The 15,524-nt window shown below is 41.3% G+C and overlaps 1 protein-coding gene and 1 long non-coding RNA gene across 6 annotated transcripts in view; one reads left to right on the top strand and one right to left on the bottom strand.

Annotated features, from left to right (window-relative positions):
- ADAMTS3 (ADAM metallopeptidase with thrombospondin type 1 motif 3) overlaps positions 1–15,524 on the bottom strand; it is a 531,886-nt gene that overhangs the window by 238,508 nt on the left and 277,854 nt on the right. For 2 of the 5 annotated variants that reach the window (XM_036078049.2, XM_078068756.1), the window contains exons 1-2: positions 12,019–12,156; positions 10,677–10,704 (exon numbers count right to left, since the gene is read on the bottom strand). In XM_036078049.2, the coding sequence (XP_035933942.2) occupies positions 10,677–10,704; positions 12,019–12,087 (97 nt within the window). In that variant the 5' untranslated portion in view covers positions 12,088–12,156. Of the gene's footprint in view, positions 1–10,676; positions 10,705–11,158; positions 11,296–12,018; positions 12,157–15,524 lie in introns of those variants that run through there. The other 3 variants (XM_078068760.1, XM_078068757.1, XM_078068759.1) reach the window with 3 other exon arrangements.
- On the top strand, positions 12,392–13,723 carry LOC118526666 (uncharacterized). The gene is made up of 2 exons (XR_004912717.2): positions 12,392–12,522; positions 13,350–13,723. It is a non-coding gene; the product is annotated as an uncharacterized LOC118526666 (long non-coding RNA).

The following is a 15,524-nucleotide window of genomic DNA, read 5'->3' on the forward strand; positions in this document are numbered from 1 at the left end:
AATTCTGCCACTTACTACCTTTGTGATTTTGGTCACTTAAGACTTCCATGTCAGTTCTCATCTGTAAAATGAGGGTAATAGTATTTTATTCATAGCCTTGTAAAAACTAACTGGCCTAATCCAAAGTGTTTAGGACACTATTTGGCACATATGAAGGGCTCAATAAATGTTAGGTATTAATATTACTGGATTACTCTCTCTGAACAGTTTCAATGGCTCATCATTACTTCAAAGATAAAATAGTTTCAGAAAACTGATCACTTTTTTTCCATGTTAGACATGAAAATTGCTTTAAAGACCTCTACTAATCAAATCCTCTCACTTCACAAATAAGGAACTGAAACTCGCAGACTGGGTAACTGAACCCAAAAGTGAACTGTCATTTAAGGCCCTATGTACTCCGTCCCTAACCTCTTTGCCACATCATCTCCCATATTGGCCTACTGAAACATTCTATTGGGCCTAGACCCAACTTAATCACGCCTGTCCTCAAAGTCCTACTCCACCATTCGCCCCCAGGGAAAGGACTGCTCCTTTCTCTCCATCCATACAAATCCAACCTGGCCTACAGGGCCTACCTCAAGTCCCATCTCTCCCAAGAAACCTTCCCTGCTATCTTGTCCGGAGTATAGACCTGCTGGTCTAGGCTTCTTAGATCTCATCATCACACATTATCTGTATAAAAGTTCTAAAAATCTGTATGGGAGAAAAATTATATGCTTACGTCTTGTCCTTTCAGAGATTTTAGGCTCTTTGGGATGGAGGTGTGGTATCTTAACTATGTTTAAATGTCCCCAGCATACAGCAATCTTTGGGGGGAAAAAATCAATGGTGATTTTTGGAAGTGGGGATTCTTGAGAAGGAGTGCTTTCACAGTATACCACTGTGGCCCATGCTCTGGCATCATCTTAATTCCCTCATGCATTCAGTCTCAGAAGCTCACAACTGAGGACGGGCAGCTTGGTATCCATCTAATATGTTGTGCAATGATATCCACATGTCTCCTAGAGGTTACTAGATGTCCCCAGTATGTTACAAAGACCACACTATAGAACAGTAAGAGAACAGAAGTGTTCAGTAGTATAATCAACATTACTTAGACCTCAAGTGACTACAGTACAAAGCTCACACATATTATAGTAATCTTTAGTTGATCTAATGAAGCCCAAAGCTACTCCTGGCATACAAAATATTGGAATACTTGTGATTGATGCAATATGGCTTGAGTTCCCAAGCAAGGAAGGGAGAAGGTGGGGTAAGACGGTTGATTACCGAAGGTCTGGAGTGGAAAGTACTGCGTTTAAATTCTGATTTCAAGCAGATGTGCATTTTGGCCTCTGCAAGCAAATTATCAAAATTAAGGCTCAGACAGGTTGCCTGTAAAATAATGGGCTCAAACAAGGTAAGGCACATAAAAGACTTAGTCCAGCTAGTAACAATGTAATAAAAGAAAAATTAGCTGAGGTTATCATCACCGTGACCATACGCATCCAGCTGAGCTATAGAAGATGGAAGTGGGCTTCCGAGTCCTTCCACATCCCGGCACCTCTCAGGCCTCTCCCATCTCCACTCCCGCCCCAGCCTGGTGTTTCTGATATGGGTAGAAGGGATCCTCAGCTCCATGTTAACGGAGGGCCTGAAGTCCAGGCTAGCCCTAACAACCCATACTCTGTTACCTCGCCCAGACACTGGGATCCTCTCCCAAGAATTGGTTGATGATTATCAAGAGGCAGTTCACACAGGCAACTTCCTTTTTCAGGTACAAATTCTCAGTATGCAACAATCTGGCCACAAGAAGGAAATCGAATAAGCTTTTTCAAGATCTGCTAAAGAAGCCGCTCCAACAACAACATTCCCAAATCCTTCGCTGAGGGTCAGAGAATGACTTTCATCAGAAATGACAGGAGCCAGCTGCTCTAGGAAAAATGTGAGCAGGGTGATGAGTGGACCTTAAAGAGGACACCAAGCGCTGAAGGGCTTCCCAAGGCCGTAAACACAAACGGAGAAGGGGACGCATCTTCACTGAAAGGCAATTAAAAGTTAGTTGTGACACTTGCTGAACTCCTGAGCAGAGCCAAGGTCTTTTTCCCCTCACTTCATCTCCTCTAGGCTCTTATCACCGCAAGGCAGAGAACCTCTTTGAAGTCTTTTATTTTAATTGCAAACCTACTTTCACAGTCAAAGATTTTTCAACAAGCTATTGGAGAAAAAAGAGAAAGCTTTTTTTTTCCTTTTACTCATTAAGAAAGAACAAATCGTTGTGAACTTAAAAATTCTTCTCATTTTTTTAAATCTGGCTTTTTCATAAATATTTGTTGAATTGCACAATGTTTACGTTAGAGAGAGTCACTTAGGAAAGAACAGCACATTCTTTAGTGTTCCAGAACATGAAATCAGGTAAGAGAAGATCTTTCAAGGAAAAAAAAAAAAAAAAGAAGAAGAAGAAGAAAAATGTCCAAGCATTTTCTTGGTTTGCTACATCTTAAAATGATCAAATAATTAATAACAGAATAACAAGTAGAGAAGATATATATATATATATATATATATTTTTTTTTTACATGAGTCCCCGATGCCAAAATGTTAACATTCCAATCTTAGTTTTTAAAGAAGCACATCTAATGGTTATATTTATCATCCCTGGAAGTTTTACAGATTCAAGAGCTATATTAAACATTCTATAAATTAATATTTCTCATATACCTCACAATTTTTTGATGGATAATACTTTTAAAGACTAATATTGAGCCTAGAATTTAAAGCCAGGAAAAATAAGCATTTGTCCCCCTGGGCCAAAGGCTGAGGAAAATATGACAGGCAAGAAATGCAAACAGCATTTTTAAAAGTCTTCACTGAAACTTACTTGTGGTGATTACATTTTCCAAATCTACAATAGTCTGGTTCACAGTATGACAAAAGTATGAGAAATGGGGACAGTGCGCTGGGCCACTGTATTAGCTTTCTATTACTGCTGTAACAAATTGCCACAAACTTGGCGACTTAAAACAATATATATGTATTACCCTACAGTTCTGGAGGTCAGAAGTCTGAAATAGGTCACAGGGGTCTAAAATCAAGGTGTTGGCAGGGCTGCATTTCTTCAAGAAGCTCTGGGAATAATCTGTTTCCTTGACTTTCCGAACTTCCGGAGGCCACAGGTGTTCCCTGGCTCCTAGGTCCCTGCCTTTATCTTCAAAGCCAGAAACATCAGACCAAGTCCTTTCTTATGCTGCCATCTCCCTAGTTTTGCCTTTTTGTCTCCCTCTTCTATTTATGAGGACCGACCTTGGAAAATCTGGGCTAATCTACCTATTTAAAGGCCAACCGATTAGCAACCTTAATTCCATCGGCAAACTTAACTCCTCTCAGCCATGTAACATCACATACTCATGAGCTCCAGGGATTCCGATGTAGACACCCCTGGGGGGCCATTAGTCTACCTACCACAGCTGCCAGTTCCCATGCAGTGTGCTGGGAAGCCCTCAGGCTGCGGCATGATTACATGTGTGCTCCCTAGCATCCATCCTCCTTTTTCTTTAACTGCACCCCAGTGTTCCCTCAGGTTAACCATCCTGAATTCCACTCTTAGTCCCTGTAAATCAAGAGTGAAATGACTCAATCCAGGCCAATCAGAGCACTGCATCCCCTGCCACAGCGAAAGGTTCCAGGATAAGCTTATGACTCAAGCCAAGTAGCCAATCAAACCACCCTCCCCCAGGACATTTTGCTGGGGCTATCAAAAAACAAGTGTTCTGTCTAGTGGGGTGAAAGGTAGAATGAAAGCCTAGAGATGCTGGTGACAGTCTTTGCCACAACCTGAGGGGCCACCAATCATACCCTGATAAAGAAACAGAGCCAACGCAGGAAAATGAGAAAGAAAGAAGAGTCGGGGGAGGAGAGAGAGGGATTTCTGACATTGTTTGAGCCCTCGGTTCAGCTATACCTGACTGATTACCTGATCAATTTTGTTTTCCTTAACCAGTGTCAAGTGGGTTCCTGTTATTTGCATCCAAAAGAGTCATGATTAATACAGGAACTTTCTCTCAATTAAATGGAAAGGACTTTCCATAAACAAGATGAAAAGAAGAAAGAATTCTGTCCGGTATACATGAAATAAAGTTGGCATGGAGTCGGTACAGAGTAATCGTTTTGCACTGTTCATTCCTTACCCAACTCCCCCCTACTGCCGTACTCCAATGAATTAAGCAATACTATATTGAGATATCAACTTTAAGATAATACATGAAAATAGAACTCTCAAAGAGCTGTCACATGGTGAGCTGAGTGGTTGGAGAGTTTACAAGTCCTTGACACAGTAAATTAAGGTTCCTGGAAATTCATGGTGGTAGGCAGACCTATCAAAAATGTATGGATTAGAATGGGGTGGCTCTCATTGAGTAAAAGTGTTTTTTAAAAAGCACAAGACTAAGATATACTAATAATAGCTATTATCCTAGCTTGCTTCCCATGTGGCAGCACTTTATGAATCCTTTACAATTCTATGAACTAAGAAGTAGTATTATGCCTATGTTTACACAGAAGAGATGCTTTGAGAGGTTAAAGTCAGCTAGAAAGTAGTAAACTACACAGTGAACAACAGTCTGTGCCCCTGACCATTTAATGGAAGAAAGGCAATGAATACTAATAGGTCCTCTACTGGATAGGCTGGTTATGTTTTAGATTAAGGAATGGACTTTACATGTAAAAGAGAGAGATTTTTACATATAAAAGAGAACTCAAGCTCATATGATGAATGATTTCAATCATTCTTTTTAATTTATGTGCATATACACATATAAAAATATAAATGCTAAATAACAAAGAAAGATTGTAGGATATGTGATTTAACATCTAAGATCCCAGTATTTGAAGATGCGTATATTTAATCCTATCTTACTACCTACGAGTTTCCTAAATGTTATTTTTGTTTTATCAGTCACTTCAAAAACAAGATAGACTGTTTCATGCTGGTCACAGTTTATTCTAAATTCCATAAAGATTCATCAGTCTGAATTTGTGGCAATCATTTTTATAAACAAGAGACTGACGTGACCACAAAATCTCTCCTAAGGATTTACAGTTAGTCAGCAAAATCATGTAAACATATTTGGAAAATTAGGATGGATAAATTACTTGTGGGAACAGAGATTCCTAAACTAGAAAAACTCTTCCCACGCTTTACTATCCATTCTAAACAATAATACAACTCTCAAATTCTATGAGGTGGATGAATCTTTTCATAGTACTACTAAAGTTTACAAAACGTTTTTATAATTGATCATACTTTTGGGTACTTGATAACTAGAAAAATGATTAATTCATTACATATTTCAAAGATTGCACAATCAAGAATTTAAAAATTATATTCAGATTTAGGGAGAACAGAGCCAAAACTAATTTAAAACTGAAATTTTTAAAAATCAACACTTCCCTATACTACTAGTAAAAGTTCAGATCATACAAACTTCTTTAAAAGCCATCTGTCAAAACGTATTATGTTAATTTGGTTTTACTCAGCAATCAGCTTCTAGGGCTTTCTCCTAAAGTAGTCATTTGAAAAGCAGGCAGCTATCTATATTAAACACTGTGTGGTAACATTCATTATCATGAGAAAATAGGTGTCCTTAGGGAAATAAGTACCTAAATTAAGGTTTATTAGGATAATGAGATTAAACTATGTTTATAAGGATTTTGTAATGCTATGGTAAACTATACTAAAATAGCAAATAAAACAAAAACACATATACAAAAAATAATCCACACAATCTGTGCACTGAAAGATGACTGAGCAAGAATATGCTAAATTATAACAGTTTGGTACTTAAGATGATTGTCAAAAAGCTGGGGAATACAGAAAAACTAAAGAAGACAATTTTAATGGGCACATGTAAAACATCTATATTCAGAAGAAAAACTAATGAAAAAGAATAATTCAATAATTTCTAATAATAGACGTAGCACAGTTTAGGAGTAAAAGCTGATCTCTACTGGAGCAACACAAAGAGAAGGTTCCCAAAATTCTGTCATTAGAGTTCCATCTAAGTCATCACTGTCAATATATCCAGTCCAAGTAACATAACCAAATCCTTCATATTGAAACCACTCATGATTTTACCAGGCAATTTGGAATTGTCCCTAATGGCTTTCCAAGGTAATCTGGATTGGCTACCCACAAGCAAAGAATGCTTAGAGATAATCATCCTGGAAGCAGAAGTGACCATGGGGATTTCTTAACATTTCTGAGCAATATTATGATTATTTGGTATAATGACAAGGAAAAACAGTGAAAGTATGGGGAAGAAATATTTCAGCTAAACAGCAATAATAATTTGCTGGTAATAGATTAACATGCTACACTAAATAACATCTTCATCTACAAAGCTTAAAGCATTTAATATTAGCCATTATGATGTTCAATGGAGGGATGGAAGCTAAATCAGTGAAGTCAAATGCATGATCTTTAGGTACAAGAAAGAACAGTGGCTATACAGGAAGCTAAAATCCTAAATTTTACGAAGGATCCCTTTAAACCCCTTTAAATCACACTTTAAACCACAGTATTGCTGCTGGCAAATTAGTAGATTTTAATCTTAGGTTATCTTATTTCCCCTGATGCCTGAAACAGAGATCTCAAGTAGACATTAGTGCAAAATTAGTGGGCATTCCCAACCTGCACATAATTCAGTTCAATTTACCAAATCTTATTGAACAGAAACAGAAAAGTGTAAGAAACCAATAAACCTAGCTCCGTGAGCTTTGTGGAATGAAAAGAGAAGTCACAAGGAGCCTTGATAACACTGAATAATTAATTGTATAGCCATTATCACCATCCTCATTTTCTTAGGGACCAATTAAACCTGGAGAGGGGCACAGAACAAGAGCATTTAAGAAAAGCCAGAACACTAGGTGAATCCCAATCCCTGCTTACTAGATCTATGCACTGAATAACAAATATTTGAGGACCCACGAGGTACCAAGCCCAATTTTATATACCGGGGATACAGCAATCATCAAGACAAAGTGTTTGCTCTCATGAGGTCTACACCAGTAGAAATGCCTACTATAAGCCAAGGACGAGGGGAAGTGACTCACACTAAACCTTGAAAACCAAATAAGTACCTGCAAATGATGAACCAATATTTCTCAGTAAACTGGATATTTGAGAGGACATGATTAGCGACTTTATTTTGTTAAGAATGAAATGTAATGGAATTTGAGACCTGGAAACAGAAATAGGGCAGAGAAAGATAGATATGCCCTGATTCCAAGAGGGGGGATAAGTGAGGGAACTCAGCCCAACACCAAAGCCTCACAATGATTTTTCCTCTAATGATACTCAGGCAATTTCAGAGTGGTAGCTTATGAAACAAAGGATTCAGAGAATTCTTTTGCAGATTTTACAGAAATCTCCAATTTCTACAGGACCATGATTATTTCCTAAGCCCCATGTGTCACAGAGCAAGACTACTTACCCAATCAGGCCAGCCAACCAGCTGCCCACAATTACCCTAGGTGTCCTACCAAGGCCATACTCTGAGTCAGAATGAAAGAGCTCTCTGATATGCCACAGAAGTATGTTAATGACCTCAGGAAACACACTTACACATATATACACAAGGCATACGCACTCACACATGTATCTATATGTATATATGTGTATGTATGTATACATGTATGAGTGTATGTATGTGTGGGTGCAGACAGGTAGGTAGGTAAGCAGTTCCTCTTCGGTTGACCAAGAAGCAGAGAAGTAGGTCGGAGTTCAAAGCCTATTTGCCCAGTTTCTCTAGGGTGAATCATACTTGCCCACATACCAAGAAGGCATTTTTCCACTGGGCTGGAGAGAGAAGGAAAGAAGCAAAGGCCCATCAACACACAACGTAGGTGATATTTCTATACACATTCTAACCTGCCCTCATCACAACCGCCTTCTCTCTACCTAAATAAAAGCCTTCCGACTCTCTAGGGGTTGAAGCATTTTAGACACATTTTTTATTGCTTTCTTAAGCACATATTGCATAACTATATTTATTAAAAACACTTAAAAACGGGCAAAATTAACCTGTCCTGTCAGAAGCCAAGAGAGCGGTTACCCATCATGTGGGGACAGTGCAAAGAAGGTAGCACAAGGGCTAGTAATGTTGTACTTCACGATCCAGACGCTAGTCACCAGGAGGGCTCCCTTCCGGAAGGGTCAGCAAGGTGTACACTCATACGCACTAGCCTGCATGAATAGTATATCTCAGTAGAAACTATTTTTTTTAAATTCAGCTTCCTAATAATCTGTGGTTTGTCACTAATCTATAGTTATCTCTTCCTGAGACATTAAATTATACAGAAATCATTCAGAACCATGGACTTTTCTCTAGCCGATTTGGAGACCAGTAAAAATAATTCTACAAGCCTTATTAATCTTTTCTAATTGTACCGTTGATCAAATAGCACCTCTAAGCAGTTATATAAAACCACTTTTAAAATAATTCTTGGGAAAAAATTACTTAATTATATGTAGAGGAGGGCATTTTACCAAACTTTCAGGTTAACAACCCCTTTGCACGTTGGGACAAGGGAAAGAAATCTCATTCCTATACATAGATTTTTTTTTTAAACGTATTTTTAAATCCCTTTTAAGTGCTACATAAATGATTATATCCCAAAGCCAAATGATAGCTATACTTTTACTATCACAAGACTCATGAGTCAAACCTATTTTTATCTTTATTTCTTCTCTTCACTCAACCTGAAAATGGTAAATAAAAATGACAGTAATAAAAAAGAGAAACCCTATAAAGCAGAGGAACTTGGGAGCAAGAAAATCTCCAGCAACACAATCTAAGAGTCCCCTGCCCTCCCCTCTTCCACACTGCTACTCATCTTCCTCTACCAAATTTAAGCACACCAGTACCACTTCCTTCTCTGCAGAAACCTGCAACTGAAGTAATTTATATTAACAAAAGGACTGGACCAAAGTCTAACTCAGGGCCTCTTACAGGAGAACATGCTGATTCTGTCTGAAAATTTAATCAAAGCATATATTTTATTCCTTTGATAGAATGGGTAATCTTTTTTATAGAATGGGTTATCTTTGATAGAATGGATAATCTTTTTTCCTTTTTTTTTGCAGGGCTTGAACTGACAACCCAGAGATCAAGACCTGAGCTGAGATCAAGAGTTGGACACTTAACCAACAAAGCCACCCAGGCGCCCCTAGGATGGGCCATCTTAACACAGCTTTTTAATTTACATATTGAAAAGTTGGGATGTTTAAGTAATCAAATGTTTAAGCAATAAAAAAGGAAGACAGTTTTCTTTTTTACTTGTTTGAGGATTTTTTTTTAAGTCCTTCTTTAAAAAGATAGATATTCATGACTGAATGTTATCAGCTACACATAACAAATGTCTCTTCACAGACACTGTATATTTAATACAGTTCTCAGTCACTGTCCTCCCCTTTGTCCTACTCTTACTATGGAGGTCTAAGCTTGGAGAAGAGTTCCAACAATGCCAAACACTGCACAGGAAGGGAGCATTCTGACATATGCGGACAGACAGCTACATACGGACACCTCTGGGCCTGGATCTTCGGGTCCCTGCATTAGTTTACAAGTATGGAATCCTCCCAGCTCTCCACTATGCACTCTAGCTGGTAGCTGTAGAACCTCTCAAGCCTCATTTTCTCCAAATCTGAAACAGGCACAATGGTGTCTCTACCTCGTGTGTGCTTGTGAGAGTTAGATGACACAATGCACACAAAGCAATTAATACAGTGCCCGACGCACAGCACACAGGCAATGACAGGTAACTGTGTTTGTAGTAATCAAAACTTTTCACTTCAAAGATGACTTCACAATATCACCTGACAAATACAGAATTTAAAGAGACTAATACACTGCCAAAAGGAAAATTTATCTTTTAAAGTAATCCAAGTTAAATGTATATAAAAAGACTTTGAATGGAGCCTGGCTTCTGGCCAGATGACTTTCAGTCTCTGAATTCAGAACAAATACTATTATAAATAGCTTCAAAAAAAGATCATGTGGACTTGGGAGTGACCTGTTACAAGTCACCTATACTCTCTGAGCCTCAGTCTTCTCACCCATAAAATGGGAATAATTCCCACATCATCAGGTAATACTGAAGTTTTAGACATTATTTTCAAAGTGCCTAACAATATCTTGCACATTAGTAGATAATTATTGTAAAGCAGATGGAATGAGAGAAGTCATCAGAGGTCTTATACAAAGCTGGAAAAATTTTAAGAGAAAAATTTTCATCCTCTTTCATTTTTCCCTCCTTTGTAGCATTCTTACACTTTGCCTTCTGTTCTAATCAGAGGTGTTCCTCCTAATGCTCCACAAGTTGATTTGATTTGACTTATCTCCATGTCTTCTTCCAACCTCCACATCATCCTCCAAGTACCTACCAGTGGCTTGTCCAGGGACAGTAAAAAACTGATGCATTACAAGTCCAACGGCAGAATTTTTATATCCCTTTAACTCCGTCTGAAGAAAGTGGGGCCCTCCTCCCGAAAGAGGAAGAGAACAGAAACGCTCCTGAACTACGAATTATTTTTTTTAACCACAAATAGGAGAAATTTCAGAAACAATATTTTAATTAGCTTATTTCATTCTCTACTTTCTACCAAGATAAGAATGACATCTGAGAACAAGGCTTACCTATTTGCACCATTTCTTCATTCCCAGCCTGTAAAGGAGGGGGAAAAGTAAAAAGAAACAGTTACTGGGTTTCATCTTATCACTTGTACGTTTTATTTCTACCAGTAATGCTTTTCAGGAGCTAATCGGGAGATGCGGGAGATGGGGACTGGTGCCTAAAGGCTGCGCCTTGGTTTGTAGGTTCTTGTGGCAAGAGAATGAGCCAATTCAATAACAGTCTGGAACGGGGAGTTGTTTGCCCGTTTTAATTTTAATATTTATAAAGCCAGCAAAAATAAATACTGACATTCAATATACTTTTCTTAAAACTCAGATACTGGGTGAGGATTAGCAAAGAAAATCTCTGTATTCATATGCGTGAAAAGAAACCTAAAAGGGGGCCCGATATATCAGATTTGAGGTCAAGAATCAACTAGACAATCTTCTACTTTTTTTTAACCTATGGCCACACCAGGCCGACCAGAGAAGCTACAAAAACTCACAGAGAAATTCTGTGCCCGAAGTCCCACCGGCCCCGAGCTGATGTGATTTACAACAAACGGCTCGGGGCTCCGCTCGTCCCGCCGAGCCTTCTCAAGGACTCTTCAGAGAGCATCGAGCTTCACCTTGAGTCTCCAAAGGGTGGGGGCTGGGCCGAAAAGCAACAGAGCTGCACTCAACTTAGCTTTAAAAGAGGAGGAGTTGTGCGGAGGGGGAGGGGAGTAACGCGGCCGGCGCCTCCAGCCTCTGCCCAGGAAAATGCAGGGCAGGAAACGTCCCCAGTCCCCCTCCCCAACTGTCAAACCCCAGCCCGGCCGCGGTCCTCCCAGGACACGTGTCTACTGGATCGCTCCCTGTCCGGCCCAAGGACTTCCTGAAACCCCCGCCTCCGGCTGTCCGAAAAAGCTGTGAGTCAGTGAGGAGGAGAGAAAACCCCGCGAACCCTACTCCGGCGGCAGCAACCAGAGCACTGGGATCCTGGACCCAGCGTTCAGAACTTCATTCAAGCGCCCAGACCGCCCTCCGGAAAGGGGAAACCCAGATGGCCCGGCGAGGATGCGAATTGGCTGCAGTTTGTCACCAGGAATTGTTACGAATGCCGCAAAGGGGGGTGGGGGGAAGCCCTAGGTGTGACAAGCCTGGGCTCCCAGAGTGGGAGTCACAACCCACCCCTGCAATTCAACCCCCCACCCCAGAAAACCCCGCACGCTGCGCCCAGCCCTCAAACACCGTTCCTGAAGGCACAAGATAACAGGGAAGGGTGGGAGGGGGGGAGGAGGAAAGAGAGAAGGGGAAAGAGGGGAGGAACTTTTTCGGGAAAAGGTTGGGTTTGAGTTTTTTATTGTTATTATTTTCCACTTACTTGTCCATCAGCTGAAGTCCTAACCTCTACCAGAGCGGCTGCTATCAACCAAAGTGACAGGAGAACCATCACGAGTCGAGTTCACTTTTCAACTACTGGGCAAAGCAAATGCCCAGAGCAAACCCCCCCCCAAAATAAGTTTCTTAAAAAAAAAAAAAAGAAAGAAAGAAAGAAAGAAAGAAAAAGAAAAAAGAAAAAATGCAGAATAAAAAAAAAAACTGATCTTCTGTGATTTGCTTCAATGAAAATGAAATTTGAGCTCTGAGACTGGCCCCCTCTGCTCTGCAGTTCTTTCCACTTCACCTTCTCACCCCGTTCTCCCAAACAGAGTGTGCAGGAGCGAGAAGGTGCTGCGAGCCGGGCACGGGCTGCGCCGGGAGAGGGGGAAGGGACGAGGGGCTTCCAACTATCTCTGCCCAAAGCGGCTTTTCCTGGGCTTTTCGAGCACCATTGGTTCCTAAGGTTAGCGCGGAGAATGCTTGGATGCCCTGGAGCACAGCAGGGGTAAGTATTAGCGAGAGAGAGGAGCGAGCGGGAGCGGGAGAAAGAGGCAGGGAGAGGGCGACTCCGCCGCTCACACAGAGGTGGGGGCGGGAGGAGCCGAAGGGGAGGAGGAGGAGGCTGGCGGAGGAGGTGGGAGGAGTGGGTCGCTAGCCGGCTCCTGTTGCTCTCAGTGCGGCGGTCTGCTGGCTGCCGGCGACCCGCCGGGCGCTAATAAGGCGGCCGGAGCCCCCCGGGCGGCCCCTCCCGCCGCAGCGCCCACGTCACGCGGGGCCGGGGCCCGCGCCCCCCGCGCCCGCCGGCAGGGCCGGGGCGGGCGCGGCCGGCGCGGGAGGACGGCAAGGAGTGGGGAGGAGTGGGGACGATCCCGTAGGCGGCCGGCCCCAGGCAGGGTCGGGGTTTGAAACCGCTTAGGTGGGGACTCGTGTGGCGGGGGGTCGAGCACCCCCCTCCCCGAGATCCTCTCCTGCCCCCGCCAGATGGGCTAGGGGAAGGGGGCGGTCCAGGGAAGCCGCTGGTCCCTACTGGCGGGACCCGCGTTGAGTTAATTATAGGAAGGGGGAGGGTCCAAGGGCCGCTCCTGGGCTTTAGGAAATTCACCTCCTCCAAACTCCAGTGTCTCCCAGCTAGGGAAAAGACTCCCCGGAGAGAACCCCAAGAACCTCCTGGGCTTAACGACGCGGCTAAATGCCCTTCAGACGCCTACCACGTTTTGTGGGGGTGGCCCCTCCCCACTTTAAGTTCTTGTTTATGCTTTACTCGTTTATATTACTTTTGAAAGATATCATGTCTCTTCCTTGACTCACCCGGATGCTTCCGTTTATCACTAGAGTACACAGGCCTCAGCGTCTCTCCCTCCCAACAAGATTAAGTTATCAAATGATTTCTGCCCACTGTGGCCGAAGCTTCCTGGGAGGAGATGACACCAACCTGGGCTCCAGAGCCCTGAAGATGTGAAGACACTTGGCTGGAATCCAAGCCCACGATGGCTTCCTGAGGTAGACAGACACCCCTGTGGCCGCTTTCTTGGGAGCAGAGGGCTGGAAAAGAGAGTATTTCCATCCTCCTCTGACCAGTTTCGGATCCTCACTCCCCAGAACAGACCATGAGAGGGGGGTGATTAGGCACAACTTTAGGTATAATCCTCAAAACTTCAACTGGAATCTTGAAAAGGCCTACCTAAAATAAAATGTGTAGAAGCTAATGTTTATTTTGCTAAGGGATTCTTTAGTAAATCATAGTTCTTTTCTTTTTTAAAAATGGTGCGGAGTCTGGAGGTTTCTTATACTTTGATTCATTATTTAAGGGTTGCATCTTTAACTTACACATGGCAAGATCTGTGTTCACTGGTGTGTTATCTACTAAGTCTTCTCAAAATCATGTATATGGGACGCTTATATGTACAAATGAGAAACCAGATAACTAAATGACCAGATAACCTAAATACCCCCAATGGGGTATTAGGTTCATTAGTTTTGGGGTGGAATTATAATTAGACCCCAGCACTGAAATATGCTAAGTTACTTTTTCCCTTCAGTTAAAGCCTTCAGCATGTTTGTAACCTGTCATTGACTTTCTATCCAGGCAGTGCTTTGCTGAATTTTATACCTAGTTTTCTCAGTCATTAAAAAGAAATAATCCTCTGGATGTTTCGGTGGCTCAGGTCATGATCCCAGGGTCCTCCCATAAGCCCCACATCGCTTCTTACTCAATGGGGATACTGCATCTCCCTCTGCCTCTTTCTCTTTCTGACAAATAAATAAAATCTTTAAAAAAAAAAGAATCCTCATGTTCTATAAGTAAAAAGTATGTCAATTTACACTGACAAGTAAAAGAACACTAGAGTACAAGTCAGAAAACCTGGGTGCTAGGCCCAGCTTGGTCTGTTTGACCTTGAGAAGTCACCAAACTATTTTGGTTTTCCCCCATGAGATATTTCAGCTCTAAAAATTCTCTGATTTTAAGTAATAACAAATACTGTATTTAGACATGGCATTACAGTAGTCCTTTTTGTGTTAAATTTTACGAAGTTCTGACATTTGGTATCATAACCCCTGGCACAACAAGCAATTCATATGACTTTCATGAAAACAGTGGCTTCAGACATTTGGGGCCATGACCACAGAGAGAAATGTATTTTACATTGTGACCCAGTAAAAATTTCATGATTCAGTACATGCTACACACAACAACTCTGATATTTTCTGTCCTATTTGTTTCCTGTGTTCTCCCCCTCCAATTTTGGTCAGGATCCACTTCATTGCTTTCACAACCCAGTGAATCATGACCCTCATTCTGACAAACATTGATTTGAGAGCTTACAAGAAGCTTTATATTTCTTGGATTCTAAATGAGTTAAGTTCAGATTAATAAGGTTCTCCCAATATACTCTAAGACAAATTTTCTCAAAGTATGTCCTGGAATGTTAAATGTTTTACACACACACACACACACACACACAAATTCTCTGACAGTCAACTAAAATTTGTGACGTACTCAGATAAACAACCTGAAATGGATTTCTTTATTTCAGAACTTCACAGGGACTTTGATATCCTAAGCACACTGTGAGTCTTCCAGAGAGAGATATAGTGCTCTATGGTCCTCATACTGATTTGACCACAGAATGCTTTTTTTCTTAGGCTTTATCCTCTGAAGAACACACTACGTGGGGAAATGCCATTGCAAAGACCAATTATTAAAGTAAAATGAACTCTGAGTCAGATAGGTAGGATTCACATGCAGATTCAGCTTGAGTTTATCAATCTAAAATTAGTTTAATAATACTGCTTTTGAAAAATGTTTATGAAAATTAACAGAACCTTGCATGTAAACTGTTTAGCCCGTGGTCTAGAACATAATAAGGGCCTAAATGAAGATATTTTTTTACTTGAAACTATATGGTGTATGTGCAGATGGCTCAATGGGAATGAAATATGGCGAGTTCTAAGAAAAGTAGGAAAATGTAAAGACCTAAAATGTGACGACGGGGCGCCTGGGTGGCT

This window comes from Halichoerus grypus, chromosome 3 (assembly GCF_964656455.1).
Source record: "Halichoerus grypus chromosome 3, mHalGry1.hap1.1, whole genome shotgun sequence".
Classification (NCBI taxonomy): Eukaryota; Metazoa; Chordata; class Mammalia; order Carnivora; family Phocidae; genus Halichoerus; species Halichoerus grypus.